At 37.3% G+C, this 21,944-nt stretch overlaps 1 protein-coding gene across 1 annotated transcript in view; it reads right to left on the bottom strand.

The window, feature by feature from the left end:
• MTA1 (metastasis associated 1) overlaps positions 1 to 21,944 on the bottom strand; it is a 243,921-nt gene that overhangs the window by 155,668 nt on the left and 66,309 nt on the right. Inside the window, 2 exon segments of the mRNA XM_043982423.1 lie at positions 5,547 to 5,640; positions 16,612 to 16,679. Of these exon segments, the coding sequence (XP_043838358.1) occupies positions 5,547 to 5,640; positions 16,612 to 16,679 (162 nt within the window).

Here is a 21,944-nt window from a genome sequence, read left to right on the forward strand (position 1 = left end):
TCACTCTCTAATCTGACCAATCTCAACACAGACCAGGCTCCTGTTTGGCCATTCATATAGCCTTTCCTGTTATTTTCTCATTAGCTAGATGAAATGAACCTAAGAAAAAGGTTTAGTTCAGAAGCAAGGGTTCCTAAATCCAATCCAAAGTAAAATGGAAACTTAAATCAGTAATAACACATATAGCAATATGTGATACACACACATACCCCAGTAAGTGTTTCTTTTCCAACCTTTGCCATCCCTCATAAATTTAGAGTCTATGCTTATGGCCCATACATATACCACTCGTGATTTTCTCAGTTTTTAAATGTTTGATTTCCCCAAATTAAGAAACTGTTAGATTAGCAGCTGAGGTTAAAATTCAAGTATTTCACAGTTATCAACACCCTGCAACAAATCAGTACCTAAAAAAATGGACTAAGAAAGGATACTTTCTTCCTATAGCATAAGTAGATCCTTTCAGCATTCCTATATATTTCTTTCTTTTTTTGGCAGGGTAACCCTCATTAGGGTTAAGTGACTTGCCCAGGGTCACACAGCTAGTAAGTGTCAAGTGTCTGATGCCATATTTGAACTCAGGTCCTTCTGAATCCAGGGCCGGTGCTTTATCCACTGAGCCACCTAGCTGCACCCCCCCTATATATTTCTTGATCCCAATTTAGCTGTTTTCTACTTCAAGAGTCATCTACCTAGTAGACAAATTGAAGCTATTTAATAGCCAATCCAAAAATATTTTTCCTTTCACTATTTCATTCACTAATATAGATTTAAGTCTTGGTTTCAGCACTCACAATGGTTTTCTACTTGGAAAATCAAATGGATTTATAAGTGAGTTCTAGCAAATAGTTATAGCATTTAATACCTTATTCTTTTTTGTTGTTGTTGGTTTTTTTTTTTAGTGAGGCAATTGGGGTTAAGTGACTTGCCCAGGGTCACACAGTTAGTAAGTGTTAAGTGTCTGAGGCTGGATTTGAACTCAGGTCCTCCTGACTCCAGGGCTGTTGCTCTATCTACTGTGCCATCTAGCTGCCCCAATACCTTATTCTTAAAAAGACCGTACTCTACCAATGTGAGATAAATATTGTGCTGATACTCAAATCTGGGAGAAACAAAAGAGAAAAAGAACTATGTGGTGAATCTCAATAATGAATATTGATGCTAATTTTTTTAAATCCACATAAAGAGACCATAACAATATACCCAGAAAATAATTCACTCTGACCAAGTTGTATTAATTCAATCTAAGATAAAATGGTATAACATTAGAGATATAATTAACCATAATTAATCACATAAGCAAAACAGCTAAGCCCCCAAAAAGATTATTTCAATGGATGCAGAAAGTTTTTGACATAATATAGGCTTCATTTATGTTAAAAATCCTAAAAAGCACAAGCATGGAAGTATCTTTAAAACCAGGAGCTAGCATTGCTTGCAAAGAATACAAGAAACTTTCATACTACAAATGGTATTAAATATTATCTGACAAATACAGAAATGTTAGTAGGGCTAAAGAACAAAATTAAACATATAAGCCCTCAGCAAAAAGGAGACAAATTCATTTCTCTGCAGATAATATGGTGGCGTACTTAGAAAATGGGTGAGAATCAGGAAAAAAACTAAATGAAATGATGATAAATGTAAGGAAGGTAGGAGGATAAAACAAATCCAGGAAATTGCCAGCATTTCTATATAATTTTTTTTAAGCTGAAAAGAAATGATATTAAGGGAAAATCCACTCAATATCATCATAAAATGAATAAAATATTAGAGAATATACAAAACACTTTATAGAAACAAATGGGGTTATAAATAATTGGAAAGATGTTAATTTTCGTAATTGGGTCATGCCAATATTATAAAAATAACAATACTCTTTAAATTAACTTACATGTTTAGTGCTATGCTAAATTACCAAGAGGATACCTTTTTAGAACTCAAAATAATTAATTTAAAAATTCACATTAAAAGAATAAAAGGTCTAAAATATCAAAGTAAAAATTACAAAAAAAGGGGCATAGCATCAGATCTCAATCTATATTGTAAATCAGCAATCATCAAAACTATTTGATACTGATTTAAAAGGTGAACAGATAAAATAAACGAGATAGGAAAGAAACAGAAGCAATAAAAAACTACAGCCTAGTGTTTGATAAGCCCAAGAACATAGAGGAAAAGCTCCCTTTTTGATAAGAAGTGCTCGATAAGCTGGAAAGCAGTTTGGCAGAGACTGGGTTTGAGACTGTGGTTTATGAACCAGAACAAACTCTAAATAGATGTGATCTGAATATAAATGTTTACATTAAAAATAAAGAAAAGATGAACCATTTGCAACTGGGTCTAAGGGGAAAATTCTTTTTTTTTTTTTTCGGGTGGGGCAATGGGGGTTAAGTGACTTGCCCAGGGTCACACAGCTAGTAAGTGTCAGGTGTCTGAAGTCAAATTTGAACTCAGGTCCCCCTGAATCCAGGGCCGGGGCTTTATCCACTGCACCACCTGGCTGCCCTAAGGGGACAATTCTTAAGTTAACATGGAATAGAAGATAGGAGATTATGAAATGTAAAAGAGACTAGCTACAAAACACTGAGTCAAGAAAAAGGGATTCATTAAGTACTCACTAGATATCAGGAACTAAGTGCCACAGGTACAAAGGCAAAACAAATTTTAAAAAGACAGGGGGGAAAAAGACAGAAAAAAGGGGGATCTTAAAAAGTTCAAAGTCTAATGGGAGAGACAAGATAAAAACAACTATGTACAACCAATAAATATACAGGACTAACTGGGCATAATCTCAGAGAGAAGGTCAAAATTAAGGAAGACAGGTGGAACTTTAGCTGAAACTTGAAGGAAGTCAGAAGGCAGATATGTGGAAGAAAAAAGAGTTTCAGGCATGGGGAAGAGCTGATGAAAATTCCCCAAATCAGGAATTTATTCAAGAAACAGCAAGAAGGCCAGTGTCACTGGAACATAGGGTAAGAAAAGGAGGAGTGCTGGGTAAAAAGACTGGTAAGGTAGGGAAGGGGGTCAGGTTATGACAGCCTTTAAAAGTCAGAGAGGCTTTAAATTGGATCCCTGCTGTTACCGTGAGTTTACAGGGGAGGGGGCGGGGGGCGGAGCTAGAGGAAAAGGGAGATTGTGCCACCTGGTGGGAAGTATAGGGAACTATCTTAATGAATGGCTAATTCTTACTAGTCCACTTTTTGGTCACTAGAAAAATGAACATTCTCTGGAAAATTATCTTTCTTTCCCTGTCTTCTAATCCCCATTCATCTTATTTCTGAAGCTAGAAACAACCCTAACCAGGACTGAAAAGTATAAAAGGAGTGTTAGTGATACACACAAATTAAAGCAAAGGAATCTAAGTTGTGGAGGTGTTATTGTTGTTTGTCCTTTGTTGGAGGTGATGTCATCACTTGCACTGAATTGGATTTAAGTGACGGAGGGCTGTGCAAGGTCACCAACCTCACTTTCTCCTCCAGAGCCATCCAGGTGCAGTGGCAATATATACATCAGGACACCTGGAGATGGCCCTGGATGTTTAAGGCCCAGGATCATAAAGCTAGTAAGTGTCAGAGGAGAGATTTGAACTCAGGTCCTCCCAACTTCAGGGCCAGTGCTCTATTCACTATACCACCTAGCTGCCCCTAGTTGTGGAGTGAAAGAAGATAAAAGTATCAGAGCCAATGAATGCTACAGGCATCAAAAATACCAATAACCAATAACGATACACAAGAGAAGAGATAATGAAATATACCTGCTTTCTAGGCCAGAATATCTTACATATTTTAAGAAATAGTCTACATTAGCTGTTTTTACTTAATAATTTTCCTTTGTTAAAAAGGAAAGTTCCAATCTGAATGGATAAAAGAGAAATGACCATGATGAAAAGACAAAAGACATAAAAAAAATAGTTAAAACTTATTTTTAAAGTGCTTTGGCTATAGATACCAATCTTGACTCAGAAGAAATAAGAAACAGTACCTCCTTTTGGTTTTTTGGAGGTGGGGGACTGTGGGTGTGAAATGTTGAATACAATGTCAAACTCAGTCAAGGTATAAGTTGGTTTTGCTTAGTGAAATTTTTCTTCCTTTCTTTCAAGGGAAGGCTCAAAGCTCAGGAGAAAAGGGTGAAGCATACATCAGAAATGATCATGGCTGCCTTCTTACTCTGAGGTGTTGTTGTTTTTTTGTTTTCTCAGCTACAAATTGGGATATCTCACACAGGGTTATTGTGAGGCTCAAATTAAACGATTTATTTGAAAACAGAGCATTATTTCATTGTCAACTATTGCTGCTTCTGTTCTTCTTCCTACTAAAAGGAAAAAACACCGAAGGTCATTTAGCTCCCAACGACTTTCTATCATAAATACGTCCTCAACTTAGCTTAAGATAAATCAACCATCACTTAGTGTGGGGATATTACCTACAAAGTGACCTGAAAACACACAATCAACAAGATAAAATGTGTAGTGTTTCTCTATATTTAGCAATGGCTATGGCTAAGTTGTGAAGAATATGTTAGAAGTTTATTACATTGACTTGAATATATATTAAGGTTCTATCAAACAGGTTCAATCCATCCCAAATGTCCATGTGAACTATTTGTGCCTGATCTGTCTAAAGCCCTTCGAGCTCATATTGGTCTGATCAGCCATAGTCAGACACATACTACCCTGACATAGTGATGACATTTTGGTACTCTTCAAGTATGAAGGACAATAAACAAAGAGGAAAAAAAAAATTTTAATCACTCTTCCTAATGACTTAAATCAGATTTAAATAAATGCTTCCCTGATGCTTTATTACACATTCATAAATTCTTTCCAACATTTCTATCTACATAAAGCTCATGAAAATAAGCACCTAGTTAAGGGGAAGAGAAGTTGCCTCTAAAAATGCAATATAAAAGAGCAGGACAGTGAAGGAGATGAGTTAATTTTCAAATTCAAAGACATCTGGAAATCTTTTGGGAAGGATAAGGAAGGAAGAAAAAAAAGAAATGCTTAGATGGTTTCATAGAAACTAGAAGGACTCAACAGTCTACAAGGGTTTGAAGAAAGGCAGTTTTTTTGAAGTTGGTTTCCCATTGCTGCATTCAGATGGTCTCACACAAATTTCACTGGTATAACATTTCAGAGCAAGAAACCAAACGATGGCCAAAAATGGTCTTTACCATCATGTACCAATGGAATACCTCAATAATCAAAGCTCAGAAAATGAGGTACCATTTTCTGAACCTACAGAATTAGCTTTTAGAATACAGTTCCTCTTTATCAAGGAGCTCAAATGTAGTCAGGGTAGAGTCAAAGGCTGAATGCATGCTGAACACCAACTTGATGCATTAGCTGGCACCACATCAGGATCTGTGACCTGTACTTGGGCTCTCAATCTTCTGTCCACCCAGTCACTGACAAGCACCCTCCCGGGCCCTGTTGCATTCCCAGCCCCACTGAGAAGATTATGTGGCAAGTGACTGCTTCCTCCCCTCACCTCCACCAGTCCCAGAGACCCAAAGGGAGGTGCAAGTCCCAAAGGAGCACTCACTTGCATGTTTGTCCGCCAGGGCAATCAGGGTGCTTGAGATGTCTCTCCTTCTGTAGAAACACACCACCTTGGCCTCCACATTCCCATTGGCTGTCTGTAATGGTGAAGGCACATGTGGGTTTGAGAAGCACAAAACAGAAAATGCCAACTAAGTCATTAACTTTCTCCAAAAAGTTGTGCTATATTGGCCTGAGACAGTCCTGAGGTTAGCAACTGCCACCGTCCAGTCCGCTGATCCCACGAGAAATCCAAAGTATATTCAATGTGCCCAATGACACAAGCTTTCTCATTAATGGAGAACAAAGAAAGATGGTTGACCTGTTTTGTATGGCTTTTCCCGATTGATTCTGTGCCATAAAGCAATGGTATCAAACTTAATTGAATCTCTGTGTGCCACAAACTGACTTAGAAAACCACACATTAACATTATCTCTGCTGTATTGTATTTTTATTTCTTTGTAACATTTTTCTAAATTGCATTTTAATCCCGGATGCACTTGGGAATTTTGGTGGTAGCATGGGGGTTCACAAGTGTTTCAATGTATTAAAATACTCAACCTAAAACATTGAAGTGACCTGATCTAGTTCTGACCTAGAATACTGTATATCTACAAGAGAAAATTGGGGCTCACGCTAGGTCAATCACTCCCTAGGTGATCTAAATTAGGGGGAAAAGAGCACTGTAAAAGTCCTTATAATGGCTCTAACAATGGTATTAAGGGTTAAATTGAATCAAAAGGATTCAGGAAATACTTATAAAATAATTTAGCTAAGTGACTGAACCCCTCAACTACTGAAGCTTTTAGCTTAGAAAAAGGTAATTTCTTTCAAGATATAAAGCTTATGCTATAAGATGAGAAAGACAGTGGGAGAGATTCTTTGGCTTGTCAAATTACAATAGACAAATTTCCCCTCATAAAGCTTGGGCTTCTCTAAGATGCCATATTTCCTTTTCTCTCAGGCGCTACAAGAAGGTGAGTCCTGTTACTGGGGTGACCTCCCTCTGAGAAAAGATTTGAAGAAACAAAGGAAGATGAGGATTTACAGGTAAGAACTTTACTCCTCTACAGGTTCAAGGAACATAGCTCTAGAATTAGCATATAATCTGTTTTCACATGGGTGTATTTATATATTGGAAAACAGGGACCAATCAGTGGACTGAATGGAAGGAGGACAAAGAAAAAAGTCTGCTAAAAGATATTTTTGTCCCTGAACAAAAAGTACATCTTGAAAGGAAGGAAAATAGTATGTAAAGTAACAGAAAATATAAAGACCAGATAATCAGAGACCTACATATGAAAACTCTGCTGACTTGCATTGCTATCCCTATGATAGTGAAGAGATGAAAGGAAGAAGTGAACAAAAAAAGAAAAGGAATAAAGACTGGTTCTCAGACCTTGCCTTAAGGACCTTTAACAAAAGACAGTTTGGGTCTCTGATCACTTTATCAAGGCAGTGATCACCCAATACCACCTCTCAGCAGCTGAATAAAAGGACTAAGTAAAAGAAAGCAGAAAATGTTCCATGTAGGACTCCCCTGACTTACATAGAGTATGGCCATGAAGGAGAGCTAACACAATTAATACTAGTTCCAAATGGGCAGAATTAGAAAACCTCTGTAAGCAGTAAGGAAAATAACAGGAAAACAGGAAAATAATTCATATGGCATTCCTATTAACTTCAGCAAGAGGGAATATGGCACCTTCTGTCTGATAATGTCAAACCCCAAGACAAGAAAGATATTAGTAAAAAGGCCTCATGAAAGTTGTCAGGAAGGATTCATACCATGGTTTTACTTTGTACTTATTGCTAAAATAGAAAGTTATTTGCCAGTTAATTTTTATGTTTTTAGGTGTATACATACACACACACACACATATAAAAGTCATGTTAAACATTTCTGCATTAGTCATGTTCTCAAAGAATCAGAACAAAAGAGAAAAACAAACAACCCCCCCCAATTGAAAATAATATGCTTCAATCTGCATTCAGACTCTCTAATTCTTTTTCTGGATATGGACAGCATTTTCCATCATGAGTCTTTTGGAATTGTCTTGGATCATTGTGTTACTAAGAAGAACTAAGTCCATCACAGTTGATCATCATACGATGTTGCTGTTACTGTGACTGTATACAATTTTCTCCTGGTTCTGCTCACTTCACTCAGCATCAGCCAGTTCATGTAAGTCTTTCCAGGTTGTTCTGAAATCAGCCTGCTCATCATTTCTTATACCACAATAGTGTTCCATTACATTTGTATACCAGAACTTGTCCAACTATTCCCCAATTGATGGCTATCCCCTTAATTTCCAATTCTTTGCCCACCACAAAAAGAGCTATGAATATTTTCGTGTATGTGGGTCCTTCTCCTTTTTTAATGATCTCTTTGGGATAGAGACCTAGTAACAGTATTGCTGGGTCAAAGGATGCAGTTTTACAGCCCTTTTAGACAAAGGCCCAAACTACACTCCAGAATGGTTGAATCAAGTTCAACACTTCCATCACAATGCATTAGTGTTCCAATTTTCCCAACATTTATCATTTTCCTTTTCTGTCATATTAGCCAACCTGATGAGTGTGAGGTGATACCCGAGTTATTTTAATTTGCATTTGTCTCATCAATACTGATTTAGGGGCAGCTAGGTGGCACAGTGGATAGAGCACCGGCCCTGGAGTCAGGAGGACCTGAGTTCAAATATGGCCTCAGACACTTAACACTTACTAGCTGTGTGACCCTGGGCAAGTCACTTAACCCCAATTGCCTCACCCCCCCCCAAAAAAAAAGAAAAGAAAAAACACTGATTTAAAACATTTTTCTCTTATGACTACGGATACCTTTGATTTCTTCACTTGCAAAGTGCCTGTTCACAAATTAAAACAAAAGTGGAAAATATTGCATGTTGGAAAGCTGGAATGTTAATCCACTGTTGGTGGACTCCTTCACCTATTTTTCCAAATAGTTTACAGAGTACTAGATTAATTGTGCTTTAAATTTTTGTAGAATTCACTTATAAAGCCAATCTAGCCCTGACAATTTTTCCTTGGAGTTCGCTGATGCCTTGTTCAATTTATTTTTCTAAATTGGCTTATTCCTTTTCTCTTCTGTTAATCTGGGCAATTTATACTTTGTAAATATTAATCCATTTCATTAAGATTGTCAAATTTAGGGCAGCTAGGTGGAGCAGTGGATAGAGCACCGGCCCTGGAGTCAGGAGGACCTGAGTTCAAATCCGGCCTCAGACACTTAACACTTACTAGCTGTTGTGACCCTGGGCAAGTCACTTAACCCAATTGCCTCCACTAAAAAAAAAAAAAAAGAATTGGTCAAATTTATTAGCATACAGGTGGGCAAAATATCTCCTAATTATTGCTTTCATTTCCACTTCGTTAGTAGTGAATTCCTCCCTTTTCATTTTTGTACTGGTAATTTGGCTTTCTTTTGCTTTTTTAAAATCAAATTAAACCCAAGGTTTTTCTATTTCATTGAGGGTTTTTTTCCCATAAAACCAGCCCTTATTTTTATTTATTAATTCAATAGTTTTCTTACTTTTAGTTTTATTAATCTTATCTTTGATTTCAGAATCTCTAAGTTAGCATTTAATTGGGGATTTTAAATTTTCTATTTCTAGCTTTTTTTTAGTTACATGCCCAATTCACTGATGTCCTTTTTCTCTAATTTTATTCAAGTAAGCAGTTAAGAATATAAAATTTCCACTAAGAATGCTTTGGCTGCATCCCATAAATTTGGTAGCTGTCTCATTGTTGTCACTCTCTTTCATGAAATTACTTATTTGTTGCTTGAGCCACTCATTTTTTAAAGTGATATTAATTTACAATTAATTTTTAGTCTACCTGTTCCATGGCCCTTTATTACATGTAATTTTTATTCCATCGTGATCTGAAAAAGGATGCATTTATTGTTATTTCTGCCTTTCCCCATTGGTAAGGTTTTTGCTTGCCCTAATACACAATCACTTTTGGTGTAGGTGTCTTATGTGCTGCTGGAGAAAAAGGTATATTCTTTTCTTTTTTTCTTTCTTTTTTTTTTTTAGTGAGACAATTGGGGTTAAAGTGACTTGCCCAGGTCACACAGCTAGTAAGTGTTAAGTGTCTGAGGCTGAATTTGGACTCAGGTAACTCCTGACTCCAAGGCCGGTGCTCTATCCACTGCGCCATCTAGCCTGCCCCAGCATATTCTTTTCTATACCTATTCAATTTTCTCCCAGGTAAACTATCTAAAATTCTATTTACCTCCTTAACTTCTTTCTATCTATTTTGTGATTAGATTTTTCTAGTTCTGAGAAGAAAGTTTTGAGGTCCCCCACTAGTATAGTTTGTGCTGTCTATTTCTTCATGTAACACAACTTATTCTCTAGGAATCTAGATGCTTTCCCACTTGGTGCATATGTTTAGTATTGATATGACTTTACTGTCTGCAGTATATTTTAGCAAGATGTGGCTCCTTCCTTATCTCTGTTTATTAGATCTATTTTTGCTTTAAGCTTTGTCTGAGATCAGAATTGCTACCCCAGCTTTTTTTTACTTCAGCTGAAGTCATAATATATCCTCCAACCTTTTACCTTTACTCTGTGTGTACTATTTCAAACATGTTTCTGAAAACAAGATATATAGGATTCTGGTTTTAATCCACTCTGTGTATCTATTTCCATTTTATGGGAGAATTCATCCCAATTTACATTCATAGTTATGATTACTAACTGTATATTCCCTCCATCCTAATTTTCCCCCCTTGTTTATACTTTTCTCTCTCCTTTCACCCTGCTCTTCCTTATCAATGTTTTACTTCTGACCACTGCCTCCCTCAATCTGCCCTCCCTTTTATCAGAACCCCTCCCTTTTCTTTCTCCTTTCCCTGTCCTACTTCTGCCCTCCTGTCTATCAGCACCCTCTCACTTCCTTTTCCCCTTATCCCATCTACTTCCCTATAGGATAAGAAAAATTTCTATACCCAAATGATGTAAGTTTATCTCTCTTTGAGCCAAATCTGAGATTAAGGTTGAAACAATTCTCACCTCCTCTGTTCCTTCCCTCTATTGTAATAGGTCTTTTGTGGCTCTTTATATGATGTAATTTATCCTATTCTGCCTCCCCCTTTCCTCTTCTCTCAGTACAATCCTTTTTCATATCACATTGAAGTCAACATGTACCCACACCCTCTATGTATACTCCTTTTATCTGCCCTAACAGAGATACAGTTCAAGAGTTACAAGTATCATCTCTCCATGTAGAGATGTAAACATTTTAACCTTATTGAATAACATGATTTTTCCCCATTTACCTTTTTATGCTTATCTTACATCTCGTATTTGAAGATCAAATTTTCGGTTTCACTTCTATTCTTTTCATCAGGAAAGTTTGAAAGTGCCCTATTTCACTGAATGCTCATCTTTCCCCTGAAAGATAATGCTCAATTTTCCTGGGTAGTTGATTTTTAGTTGGCAATCCGATCTCTTGTGTCTTACAGTATATCATATTCCAAGCCTTTAATGTTGAAGCTGCCAACCCTGTGCAATCCTGACTGTGGCTCCTTGATATTTAAATTGTTTCTTTCTGGCTCACTGAGGTATTTTTTCCTTTACCTGATAATTCTGGAATTTGGCTACAGTATTCCTTGGAATTCCTTGGATTTCTTTCAGGAGGTGATCAGTGGTTTCTTTCAATGACTATTTTACTGTCTTGGTTCTAGGATGTCAAGGAAGTTCTCATTAATAATTTCTTGAATATGCTGGCCAGGCTCTTTTTTTGATCATGGCTTTCAGGTAGTCCAATAATTCTTAAATTATCTCTACTAGATCTATTTTCCAGGTAAGTTATTTTTCCAATGAGGTATTTTACATTTTCTTCTATTTTTTCATTCCTTTGATTTTGTTTGACTTATTTCTGATGTCTCATAGAGTCATTAGTTTCATCCTGCCCAATTCTAATTTTTAAAAAGATATTTCTCCAGTCACCTTTTTTTACTTCCTTTCCCATTTGGCCAATTCTACTTCAGTTGATTTTTTTTCCCTCCATTTGGTTAAATGTATTTTTTAAAGAATTGTTTTCCTCAGTCAGTTTTTGTACTTCTCCAACAAGCTACTGGCTCTCTCTTGCATAACTCTCATTTCTTTTCCAATTTTTCTTCTACTTTCTTATTTGATTTTTAAATCCTTTTGAGCTCTTCCAATAAGCCTTTTTAGTCTTGATAACCAATTCATCTTCTCCTTTGAGGCTTTGCATGTAAGCATTTTGACAGTATTTTCCTCTTCTGAGTTTGTGTTTTGGTCTTCCCTATAACTTTCTATGGTCAGAGTTCTTTCTTTTCCTTACTCAAATTTTAGCCTATTTCATGCCCTTTAAAGTTGAGCTCTGCTCCCAGGGCAAAAGGGGTACCATCCCAAGTCTCTTGTGCTGGGGGGCCAGAGCCCTGATCACTGCACTGGGGTGGCCCAGCCTAGTTGTACCTGTTGCATAGGGCATACCCCAGCTTGCAGTTTCTGTTCTGCATTGGTGCTGGAGACCTCACAATTGGCCTGCTGTGCCAGGACCAAGGGGCCTCAGCTGCTTATCTGTGCTGTGGCTAAGACCCTCCCAGCTGGCTTGCCAAGTGAGACAGACTTTTCCTGAAGTCCTTCTCAGTTATCTTAAGCTGGCCAATTATTTCATTACAGCTTTTGTAGGTTTTGTAGCTCCATAATCTGTTTAAAAGTTTGATTTAATGTTGTTTCTGAAGGAAACTGGGGAGAGTTCATGCAACTTCCTGGTTTCTCTCTGCCATTTGGCTCCACCCTCCAGTTTAATAATATGTTGCAAAATGTAAATAAGAATGAGAAAGATTTTTGCCATAATGGACATAAAACTTAAAGGGCTTGCCTCATTGAATAATCCAGTCCTGACTACCACCTATGATTCTTATGTCCCCTTATTTGTAATCATTTCATTATTACAATTCCCCTTCAGAATAAAGTCATTGTTCCCCATTGTATTTTATTTCTCTTCACATGAACAGGAGGATAAGGAATTGGCATTTAATTAATGGGAAAAGATGTACTTATTCTCAGGTATAGCTGTGGGTAGAGTATTCATAGTCAGGAGACCTGAATTCTAGCCCCAGTTCTACCTATCTCCAATCTCCCCTCCTTTCCAATAGACTCTCTTCACAAATTGGATGAGTAAGCCTCCTAAACATAACTCAATAGTACCTTTAGTGGCTCCCCACTGCCTCCTAATTAGAGTATAAATTCTTGCTTTCAAAACTGTCCATAATTTGGCACCAATTTACCCTTTCTGCCTAAAACTTTTAAAAATGTCTTTATTACTCCTTCATATACTTGATACTTTAGCCCAGCTAAAGTTGTTCTTATATTATTCTCCCATGCTCTGATGTCTCTACATTTGTTCATTCATTCTTGGAATGAACTTTCCATCTTTCCCTGCCCTATCTATTGAAGACTTCCCTACCTTCCTGAATTCAAAGACTCAAGTGCTACCTCTACTACCTTGAAGCTTTCCTTGATGTTAACCTAGAAATAATCCTCCTTCTTCAAAGCAGGCTACACAGCATATCTAAATCTCCTGTGTCCAATTATTTGTGAATCTTTCTTCCTCATAAACTATAAGCTCCTTGAGGGCAGATCTCTATACTCATAAGCCCTAGTATTATACCTTGCACATAGGAGGCATGAGATAAGTTTTTGCTAAATTGATCTGAGGCAAGTGACTTCTTGGGCTATCAGCTCTTCCCTCTCTCAAATAAAAAACAGTTGTACTAAGGATCCTTAAGGTTATTTCAACTTCTATGATTGTATGATACTAGAAGACACTCACTATACATAAGTATCACCTATCTTTGATACTTATAACCAGTCCAAAATCCTTCTCCTCAGCTCTAGTTTCAACTGCCCAGAGGACATCTTACAAAGTGCTAAAATTTTACACATACCAAAATCAAAACTTCATCTCCCCAACAACACTTCCCATTTATCAGTGTACCAAAATCCTTCCTGATGTCAGTAAAAAGTTGAATCTATAAGCTTTTTTTCCATCTCCCTATGTAGTAACCAAATATAATGATTCTTCTTTCAAAAATATCTCTCATACACATTTTTCCCCCATACACTTTTTTTTACATGCCACTGCCCAATCCAAGCCAAGGCCCTACTGCAACAGTCTTCTAACCAAGCTCCTGGTTTCTATTTTTTTCCCCCTTTAAACTATTTAACACACAGTCATGTTGATGTTCTGAAAGCATAGCTTTGACTGCACTACTCTCCTACTCAAAACCAAGATTCACAAAAAGCCTTGCAGAAAAAGCAATTCTTCAATGAACTGAAGTGAATGAATTTTAAAAGTACTTATTAAGCATATAATATGTTCAAAGCATATGTAGTTCTTGTTTTAAGGAGCTTGCATTTTAACAGGTGGAAACAATGCACAAAGGATCAGTTACAAATACCATGAAAAGGAATGACTGTCCTTAGGATAGAACTAAAAAGCACACTGTGGGAGAGAGAAGAGATAAGCATTTATTAAGTATCTACTAAGTGAAAGGCATTATGCTAAGAAATTTAGAAATATCTCATTTAATCTTCATATATCTTTAATGTCACTCTCATTGATAAAAATCAGATTCATTTCTAAACTTGAATCATATGATAGTGCCAAAGACTAGTTTTGAGAACTTTACTTTCTGAGTATTCAGTAATTGGTAGCTGCTAGGCACCTGGAAAGGGAGTTGCCCAGTCTCACAAATTGTTTCCCTAGATAGCTTTGAGATCTCAGATGAAAGCAGGACCAGAGGGCATGCTGCTACTTCCAGGACTCTTGTACCTCCCTTGTCAGAAGCATATGTACAAGGGCTAGCATTAGTGGCCATACATGGCAGACATTCTCCACCAGGGTTGCTCCCCTGATAATGGGTTTCATGGAACATCTGTGCCTAGATGAAAGTAGGGCCAATTGAGTGGAGAGTGTTACGTATTTTGCTAATTTGTTATTACTTACATCAAATTTGACTCCTCTAGCTGGCTTTGAAGGGTTTTCACTAACTCCCTTAAACTCTCCAATTTTATTTCCCCTTACTCTTGAACAGGAATCTTCTGATTTACTATAAAATCTATGTTTACTATGCCTAGTTCAATTTGGCCCCTCTTCCTATAAGACCATCCTTCTCTCCCTTCCCTCTCAATATTCCAGTCACTTCAAACTCCCCATGAAGCTGCATAAACTACTTTGTGATCTGTTCTGAACTACTATTGGAAGGTAAGCATTTTGATATAAAGTCTGATATGGTCTCGTAGTCACTTAGTCATGCATGTCCAACTCTTTGTGATCCTGTGGACCATATTGCCCGAGGGTTTTTCTCGGCAAAGATATTGGAATATTTTGCAATTTCCTTCTCCAGTAGATTAAGGTGAATGGAGGTTAAATGACTTGCCATGGGACACACAACTAGTGTGTGAAGACAGATCTGAATTCGGTTCTTTCTGACTCCAGGCCCAGCACTGAGCCACCCAGCTGCCTTATGGTCTCATACTATTCAGTATTTGAATAAAAACAGAACAGGAATAATGACAAAAATAAAACATTTTACACTTAAATAAGCCTTCAAATTTACACAGTACTTTCTTCACAGAAATCTCTAGTCATGGTCAGACTTCAACCCTAACACCCCTCATCCTATAGACCACAACTTACATTTGGGGGAAATGGCTTATTTGCTCAAGATTACAATGATTAAGCAGCCAATCTGAGAATAGAACTCAAATCTTCATTCTCTGACCACTGTTCTTTCTACTATCTCTTCTTTGTGAGTATTATTATCTGTGATGCTCAAAGGCACTGAGCATTTTTTGTATCCTCAGTACTAAAGATGCAACAGGAATTTATGGAAAAATATATACCAGAACCATCAGCCTTGGAGGGTGAGGGAGAAAGGAAGGAGGATTTGCTTAAGTAATCATATAAACAATTACAAAGTTATCACTTATAAACCCTTAGTATTTACAGAATGCTTAGGTTCGCACCTAGAAAGATATCTAAGACAGTTCAGATCTTCAAGTATTTATAATTTAGTTGAGAAAATAAGACACATACCTCTAAGCATACCTATAAAATGGCTAAACTAAAAATACAGTGTAATATGTTATGTACCATGAGCATCATGAGAAGTAAGGCGCGATTCAGAGGAAGGAGAAATTATTGTAGGGTGGGGTTTCACAGACATAAGTAAAGATGATAATAAAGAACATTCTAGGTCAGAAAAAGCCAAGACAGGAAGCTATAAAGAGGAATTGGAAAGATGCCATTTAAAAACAAAAGTATTTTACTACTATCAGATATACTGGTGGATTATATTTATATGTCAAGGGACCAAGTAAGGAGTTTTGAAGTTCAAAAAAAACAAAAACATAACAAATAATGTTGAGAAAAAAGAAGAGCTAACGGAGAACAATAAAAAGATCAAGTAAGAACATAGCTGCTCAAAGCATATGGGACTATAAAATAACTAATAGTACATTCCTACAAGAGAGAACTATTGTCAGATTAGGAAGGATTGGGGGAAATGAAATGGAAGTAAATGAAGGGATAATAAAATGTCCTCAGTAAGGTCAAATTCCCATGTCTAGATGTATTGAAAAAAAGCAAAGTAGATGGATTATGGATTTATTCTAATAAATAAATACTATGGGTTAAGAATTAACATTATAAGCAAAGTTGATACAGGTTTTGGTGAATTCTAGGATTTATTGGGAGTGTCAACCTAAGTTATGATATACAAGTGTCATCAATTAGTCTATATTCCAGAATTTCAGAGATAAATTGCAAGCAACATGGCACAGTGGGCAAGAACACTAGACTTAAAAGTCAAGCCGACCAGGATTTGATACTTAACCATAAGGAGTTAGTTTCCTAATTTGTAAAATGAGGATATCACCTAATGCTCAGATAAATTAATGTATGTCAAATATTTTACAAACCTTAAAGCACTATATAGATAACAATTATCATTAATAATCACAATAAGCCTAAAATCCCTGGACAAAATAAATTAGTACTACATTACCTTATTGAGCTCCTCTATTCTTCTTATCAAGTATGGGTTACTTGAAGAATTTTCAAAGTAGACATAATCTGAAAATGTTTACAAAAGAAAATGTCAAATACAAAAAAATCCCATGCACTCAGTAAAACCTCCCTCCTCTTCCTCCCTCAGCTACCTTAGGGTTTTCCTCAACCAAATGAATTATAGGTTTTGCTTAATTTAGCTATTCCAAACTAAAGATCAAAATTCAAGACCTTGTGAAATTTCAAGCCACCCCAAGTTATGTATGACCTCATCTCACTCTCAGCTCTTTTTTCTTTCCTTTTTTTTTGGGGGGGTGGGCGGGGAATGAGGGTTAAGTGACTTGCCGAGGGTCACACAGTTAGTAAGTGTCAAGTGTCTGAGGCCACATTTTAATTCAGGCCCTCCTAAATCCAGGGTTGGTGCTTTATCCACTGTGCCACCTAGCTGCCCCCTCACCCTCAACTCTTGAGTCTAACAGTTACTACCTTTCCCAGAATCCTATACAAATAAGTGAACTATAAGAAGTCTTGGTTTAGGGGGCAGCTAGGTGGCATAGTAGATAAAGCACCGGCCCTGGATTCAGGAAGACCTGAGTTCAAATCTGGACTCAGACACTTGATACTTATTAGCTGTGTGACCCTGGGCAAGTCACTTAACCCTCATTGCCCTGCCCCCCCCCCCAAATAAAAGGCAGTCTTGGTTAAATCAGTAATTCCTTTCCTGGAATAAATACTTCAGGAAGGAAAATGAGGTATGACAATATTGGGAAGTCAGGTAGGAAGGAAGCCAATAGGGACACAGCTGTAACATGCAGGGGAGGCTTCCTATTCCTCATCTCAAGGATAAGTCAAGTAAATGGAAGCAAATGGTTCCAATATTTCCATGGCAGTATTTAGGGGCACCAAATAGTAAGACGATGGCTAAAGCATGTGACCACCAAACCTATACTGGATAGTAGGATAGCATGGAAGTAAGCAGAGAAGCAATAAGGTTAAATTACATGGGTAAGAACAGTTGGAAGTGGAGAGGTATGGTACAAGTGGTGATAACCACAGTAATTAAGCTCGATTCACCTAAATGAAGGTGAACAATGTGAATCAATATAATGATCATATATGGCTGTGTTGGTCTTTTGTTGGGGCTTCTTTTGCTCTAGAGTTCATACACAGAGAGGACCAAAATTGGGAACGAAATCAATAATGAAGCCTGTTACTGAATGGAACCATCAACTTATTCCCAATATCCCTTCCTTATGGAAGGGGGCAAACTTACTACTGCGTACACCTCTATGATTATCTCATTATGTGATAATTTCCATCTGGACTTCTCAATACTAACCACCCTTTTTCCATTTCAAAGGAGGAGGGAACCAAGCCCAACAGATATCACTTCCTCCTTGTCCACAACCTCACCACCACATGGGTGATTTCCCCCATTGCCTTGACCACAATGGCCCATAGACAATGTTGCTAAGAATGCTGGCAACCTAATTTATATTGACCCTTCACCCTTTCTCCCACCAACTGTTATCCCTATAGCTAACAAACTGCCACTACCCATTACTAGGCAACTAGAAGTCAACTACTGTCATTCCCCCATCTCCTTCTTTCCCCACTCATGACAATCCTCCTCAAATCTCTCTGACATTTTATTCTAACCCTGGTGAAATTTTCTACTGTAACTTCTGTTCAACAACTAACAAACTTTTCTTCATTTTGGAATTCTTGTAACACATCCTCCTACTTGCAATCACAGATATCTAGTTTCCTCTAAAATCCCTACCACCTCCCACCTCCCCTATACACACTGGTCTCAGAGAGAAAATCAAAATACTCCTTGTTATTCACTGGCACTTCCAGACACTCCCTTTGCTGCATATTAGTATTATCCTCACTTCTCATTTTCTTAATCTTCCATGATTGATTCCTCCACTATGCCTCAGATCTTGTAATAATAACTAATTATTGTATTGAGACCAAGGTTTTGCTCCTTTTCTACTTCCTGATCCAAAAAAACCCAACCAGCATGGAAAATCTTTCTTACAGACTTACCCACCCAGGATGGCTGAGATGTAACTAAAGACAGTAAAAGAAATTCTAAGTTTGGGCTAATGGGTGCATTTTTGATCCTGTGTTTGCTCAAACAGGTCTGGAAAAATGTGGATCCTCCCTTTTGTCAGATAAATGATATGGAAATTGATGTCTCTTTGAACAAGATTTAATTGATCCAGGTTATATACTTTAAAACCCTCACTGTAATATAGCCCAGCTTCTCAATGTAATATTCATTTTCTCATTAAGTATTAACCAATGATACTTGATTGCCACCCTCAGGAATACCTGCTCTTCCAAGGGCATATCAACTGTGAGCCCACAACCATGAGGGGTTCTTTGGTCTAAGAGAGAAATAGCCAGAATGTTGGCCATTAATAAAATGATTAATAAACCAGAAATTATGTCTCATGAACCATTTTAAAAGCCAGAGCTACACAGTCATAACCTTGACCTTTACTCACAAGTGTTCGAATTCTGTGTCCATAAATTACAAAATTTCTTTATCTGATTGCTTATGAATTTCATCTTTCTCCTAACCTAGCTATTCTCATCAGGCCCTCCATTCCTTTCTCTCCACAGTTCTTTGCTAGGTCACCAAAACTGCAATGGGGACTACACTATCAGCCCTTCCCTACCAAACCCTTGTGAATCAACTCAACTAACTTTACTAGGCTCTGCTCTCAATTCCTTAATCCACTAGTCTTGTCCTCAATTACCTCAACTAGCCTCAATTACCATCTTCTTTCATAGCTCCTATTCATATGCTGCTGAACCAAGCTGGAATAATCACAAAATTCATTGAGTCAAATAGAAATTAATGTTATGTAATCTCATTTAGAGGGCAGCTAGGTGGCATAGTGGATAGAATGCTATATGTGGAATCAGGAGGACCTGAGTTCAAATCCTGCCTCAGATACTTACTAGCTTACTAACACACTCTTGTTTGCCTCAATCCACTGGAGAAGGAAATGGCAAACCACTCCAGTGTCTTTGCAAAGAAAATCCAATGGACAATATGATCACAAAGGACTTAACAACAGCTAAGCAAGTATTCCATTCCTCCCTAATTAATTTGCTATCCCATTCTCTTTTTTTTTTTAGTGAGGCAATTGGGGTTAAGTGACTTGCCCAGGGTCACACAGCTAGTAAGTGTTAAGTGTCTGAGGCCGAATTTGAACTCAGGTACTCTTGACTCCAGGGCCGGTGCTCTATCCACTTCGCCATCTAGCTGCCCCTATCCCATTCTCAATAACAGCTATTCTAAACTTTCTCCTGCTTGCTGAAGCCTCAATAGGCACCTTTTAACTCCACCCTCTTGGCCAACAACCCCACCTCAAATATCATCTGAAAAACTGTGACCATTCATTCAGAGCTCTCCCTTTTCCCTTATTCATCTTATATCATTCAAATATCTTTGATATCTTATCACTCTAATATAAAAAGATGATCCATCTTGTTGCTATGGCAAAGTCTTCTGTACTTTCTAACACATCCCTCTCAACTTCTCTAACAAAGTGTCTCTATTATCAACCCCATTCTCTTACCTTTGATCTCTTATCAACCCTATTCTCTTACCTTTGATCTCTTCTTGATGTACTAGCTCCTTCCCTACTACCTACAAACAGATTTACATATCTCCCCAATTGTAATAAAAAAATTCTTTTGAAGAACCATTCCCCAATTGAAAAATGATCAAAGGATATAAATAGACAGTATTCAAAGAAAGAAATCCAAGCTTCAAGAATCATATAAAAAATAGTTAAATCACTAATAATTAGAGAATTGCAAATAAAAGTAGTATTACCTCACAACCATTAGATTGGCTAAGATGACAAAAAAAGAAAATGACAAATGCTATGGCTAAACAGATGCTGGTGGAACTGCAAACTTGACCAACCATTCTGGAAAATGCTATAAACTGTCCAGAAAGCTATTAAATTGTTTATGCCTTTTGACTTATCAGTACCACCACTATAACCCAACATGATCAAAGAAAAAGAACCCATGTGTATCAAAATATTTATAGCACCTTTTTTTGTGGTGGCAAAGAACTGGAAACTGAGGGAATATCATATATTAGGGAATTTATAAGAATGTGATGGAATACTATCATGTTGCAAAAAATGACTGAAGAGGATTTCAGAGAACTTTCAAAACTGATGCAAAGTGAGCAGAATCAGAATAATTTATACAATAATAATACTGAAAAGATAATCAACTCTGAAAGATTCAGTAACTCTGATCAACACAATGACCAATCACAATTTCCAAAGACTCATAAATGAAACATGCTATGCACCTCCAGATAGTTTTCAACATGCATGATGAAAGAATTTGTCTTGCATGACTATATACATTTGCAATGAGTTTTGTTGTTCTTGTCTTCTCAGTCCCCCCTCAGGGGAGGGGGGAAAGGAGAGGAAGAGAATTGGGAAGTCAAAACTAAATTAATTTTTGCGTGCAGAAGGACTTTGCCTATAGGCATTCTCAGGAAGATGAGGTGAGAAGATGTAGGGGGAGGCCATGGGAGAGAAGAGTTGTCAAGGGACGAGGGGTGAGGGACAAAAAGAATGGCTTTTCTTTTCTTTTACCAATCTGTGTGTTGCTGAGCTTTTAGGAATGAGATATTTTATCTTCCCTTCTCCCAGTAGTAGTTAAGTTTCAGTGGCCTAAGTGACAGTCTCAAAACATTTCACTATAATTTTGCCAAAGAAACCAAGGACTCCATCTGAAACATCTGCACCATCTCCAAAAAGGATACCCAGATCTACCACACAAGGGAAAAGCAGCATGAAAGAGCAAGCAGTGTTCTAGCACAGAAAAGAGCCCAGAGTAAGCAATGTAAACAGTAGAGTGAGAATTTTCCAGTGCTATGCTTAGAATGGAGGAATATTCTGGATGAGTCCCTTCTTGTTTTTTCACAAAGTATTTATCCTTGTAACAACTCAAATTACTGGGAGACATCCTCTTTGCAGAAAGATGTCTGATCCTGGCAAGTTTATCATCAACTCCTATCTTTAATGGTCTCTAGGTATAATCTCTGTTTGTACTCAGTAAAGTTGTTAATGCTATACAGTTCTACAATACTGCTGACCTGGAATTCAACGTGTCTGGTCAGTCAATCAATAAACATTTATTAAGCACTTAAAATATGCCAAGCATTGTATTAAGAACTGGGAATACAAAAAGAAGTAAAAGATAGTCCTTGACCTCAAAGAGCTCACAATATAATCACGAAAACAAGAAGCAAATAGAAATGTATAAACTGTACACCGG

The sequence above is a fragment of the Dromiciops gliroides genome, chromosome 2 (assembly GCF_019393635.1).
Source record: "Dromiciops gliroides isolate mDroGli1 chromosome 2, mDroGli1.pri, whole genome shotgun sequence".
Classification (NCBI taxonomy): Eukaryota; Metazoa; Chordata; class Mammalia; order Microbiotheria; family Microbiotheriidae; genus Dromiciops; species Dromiciops gliroides.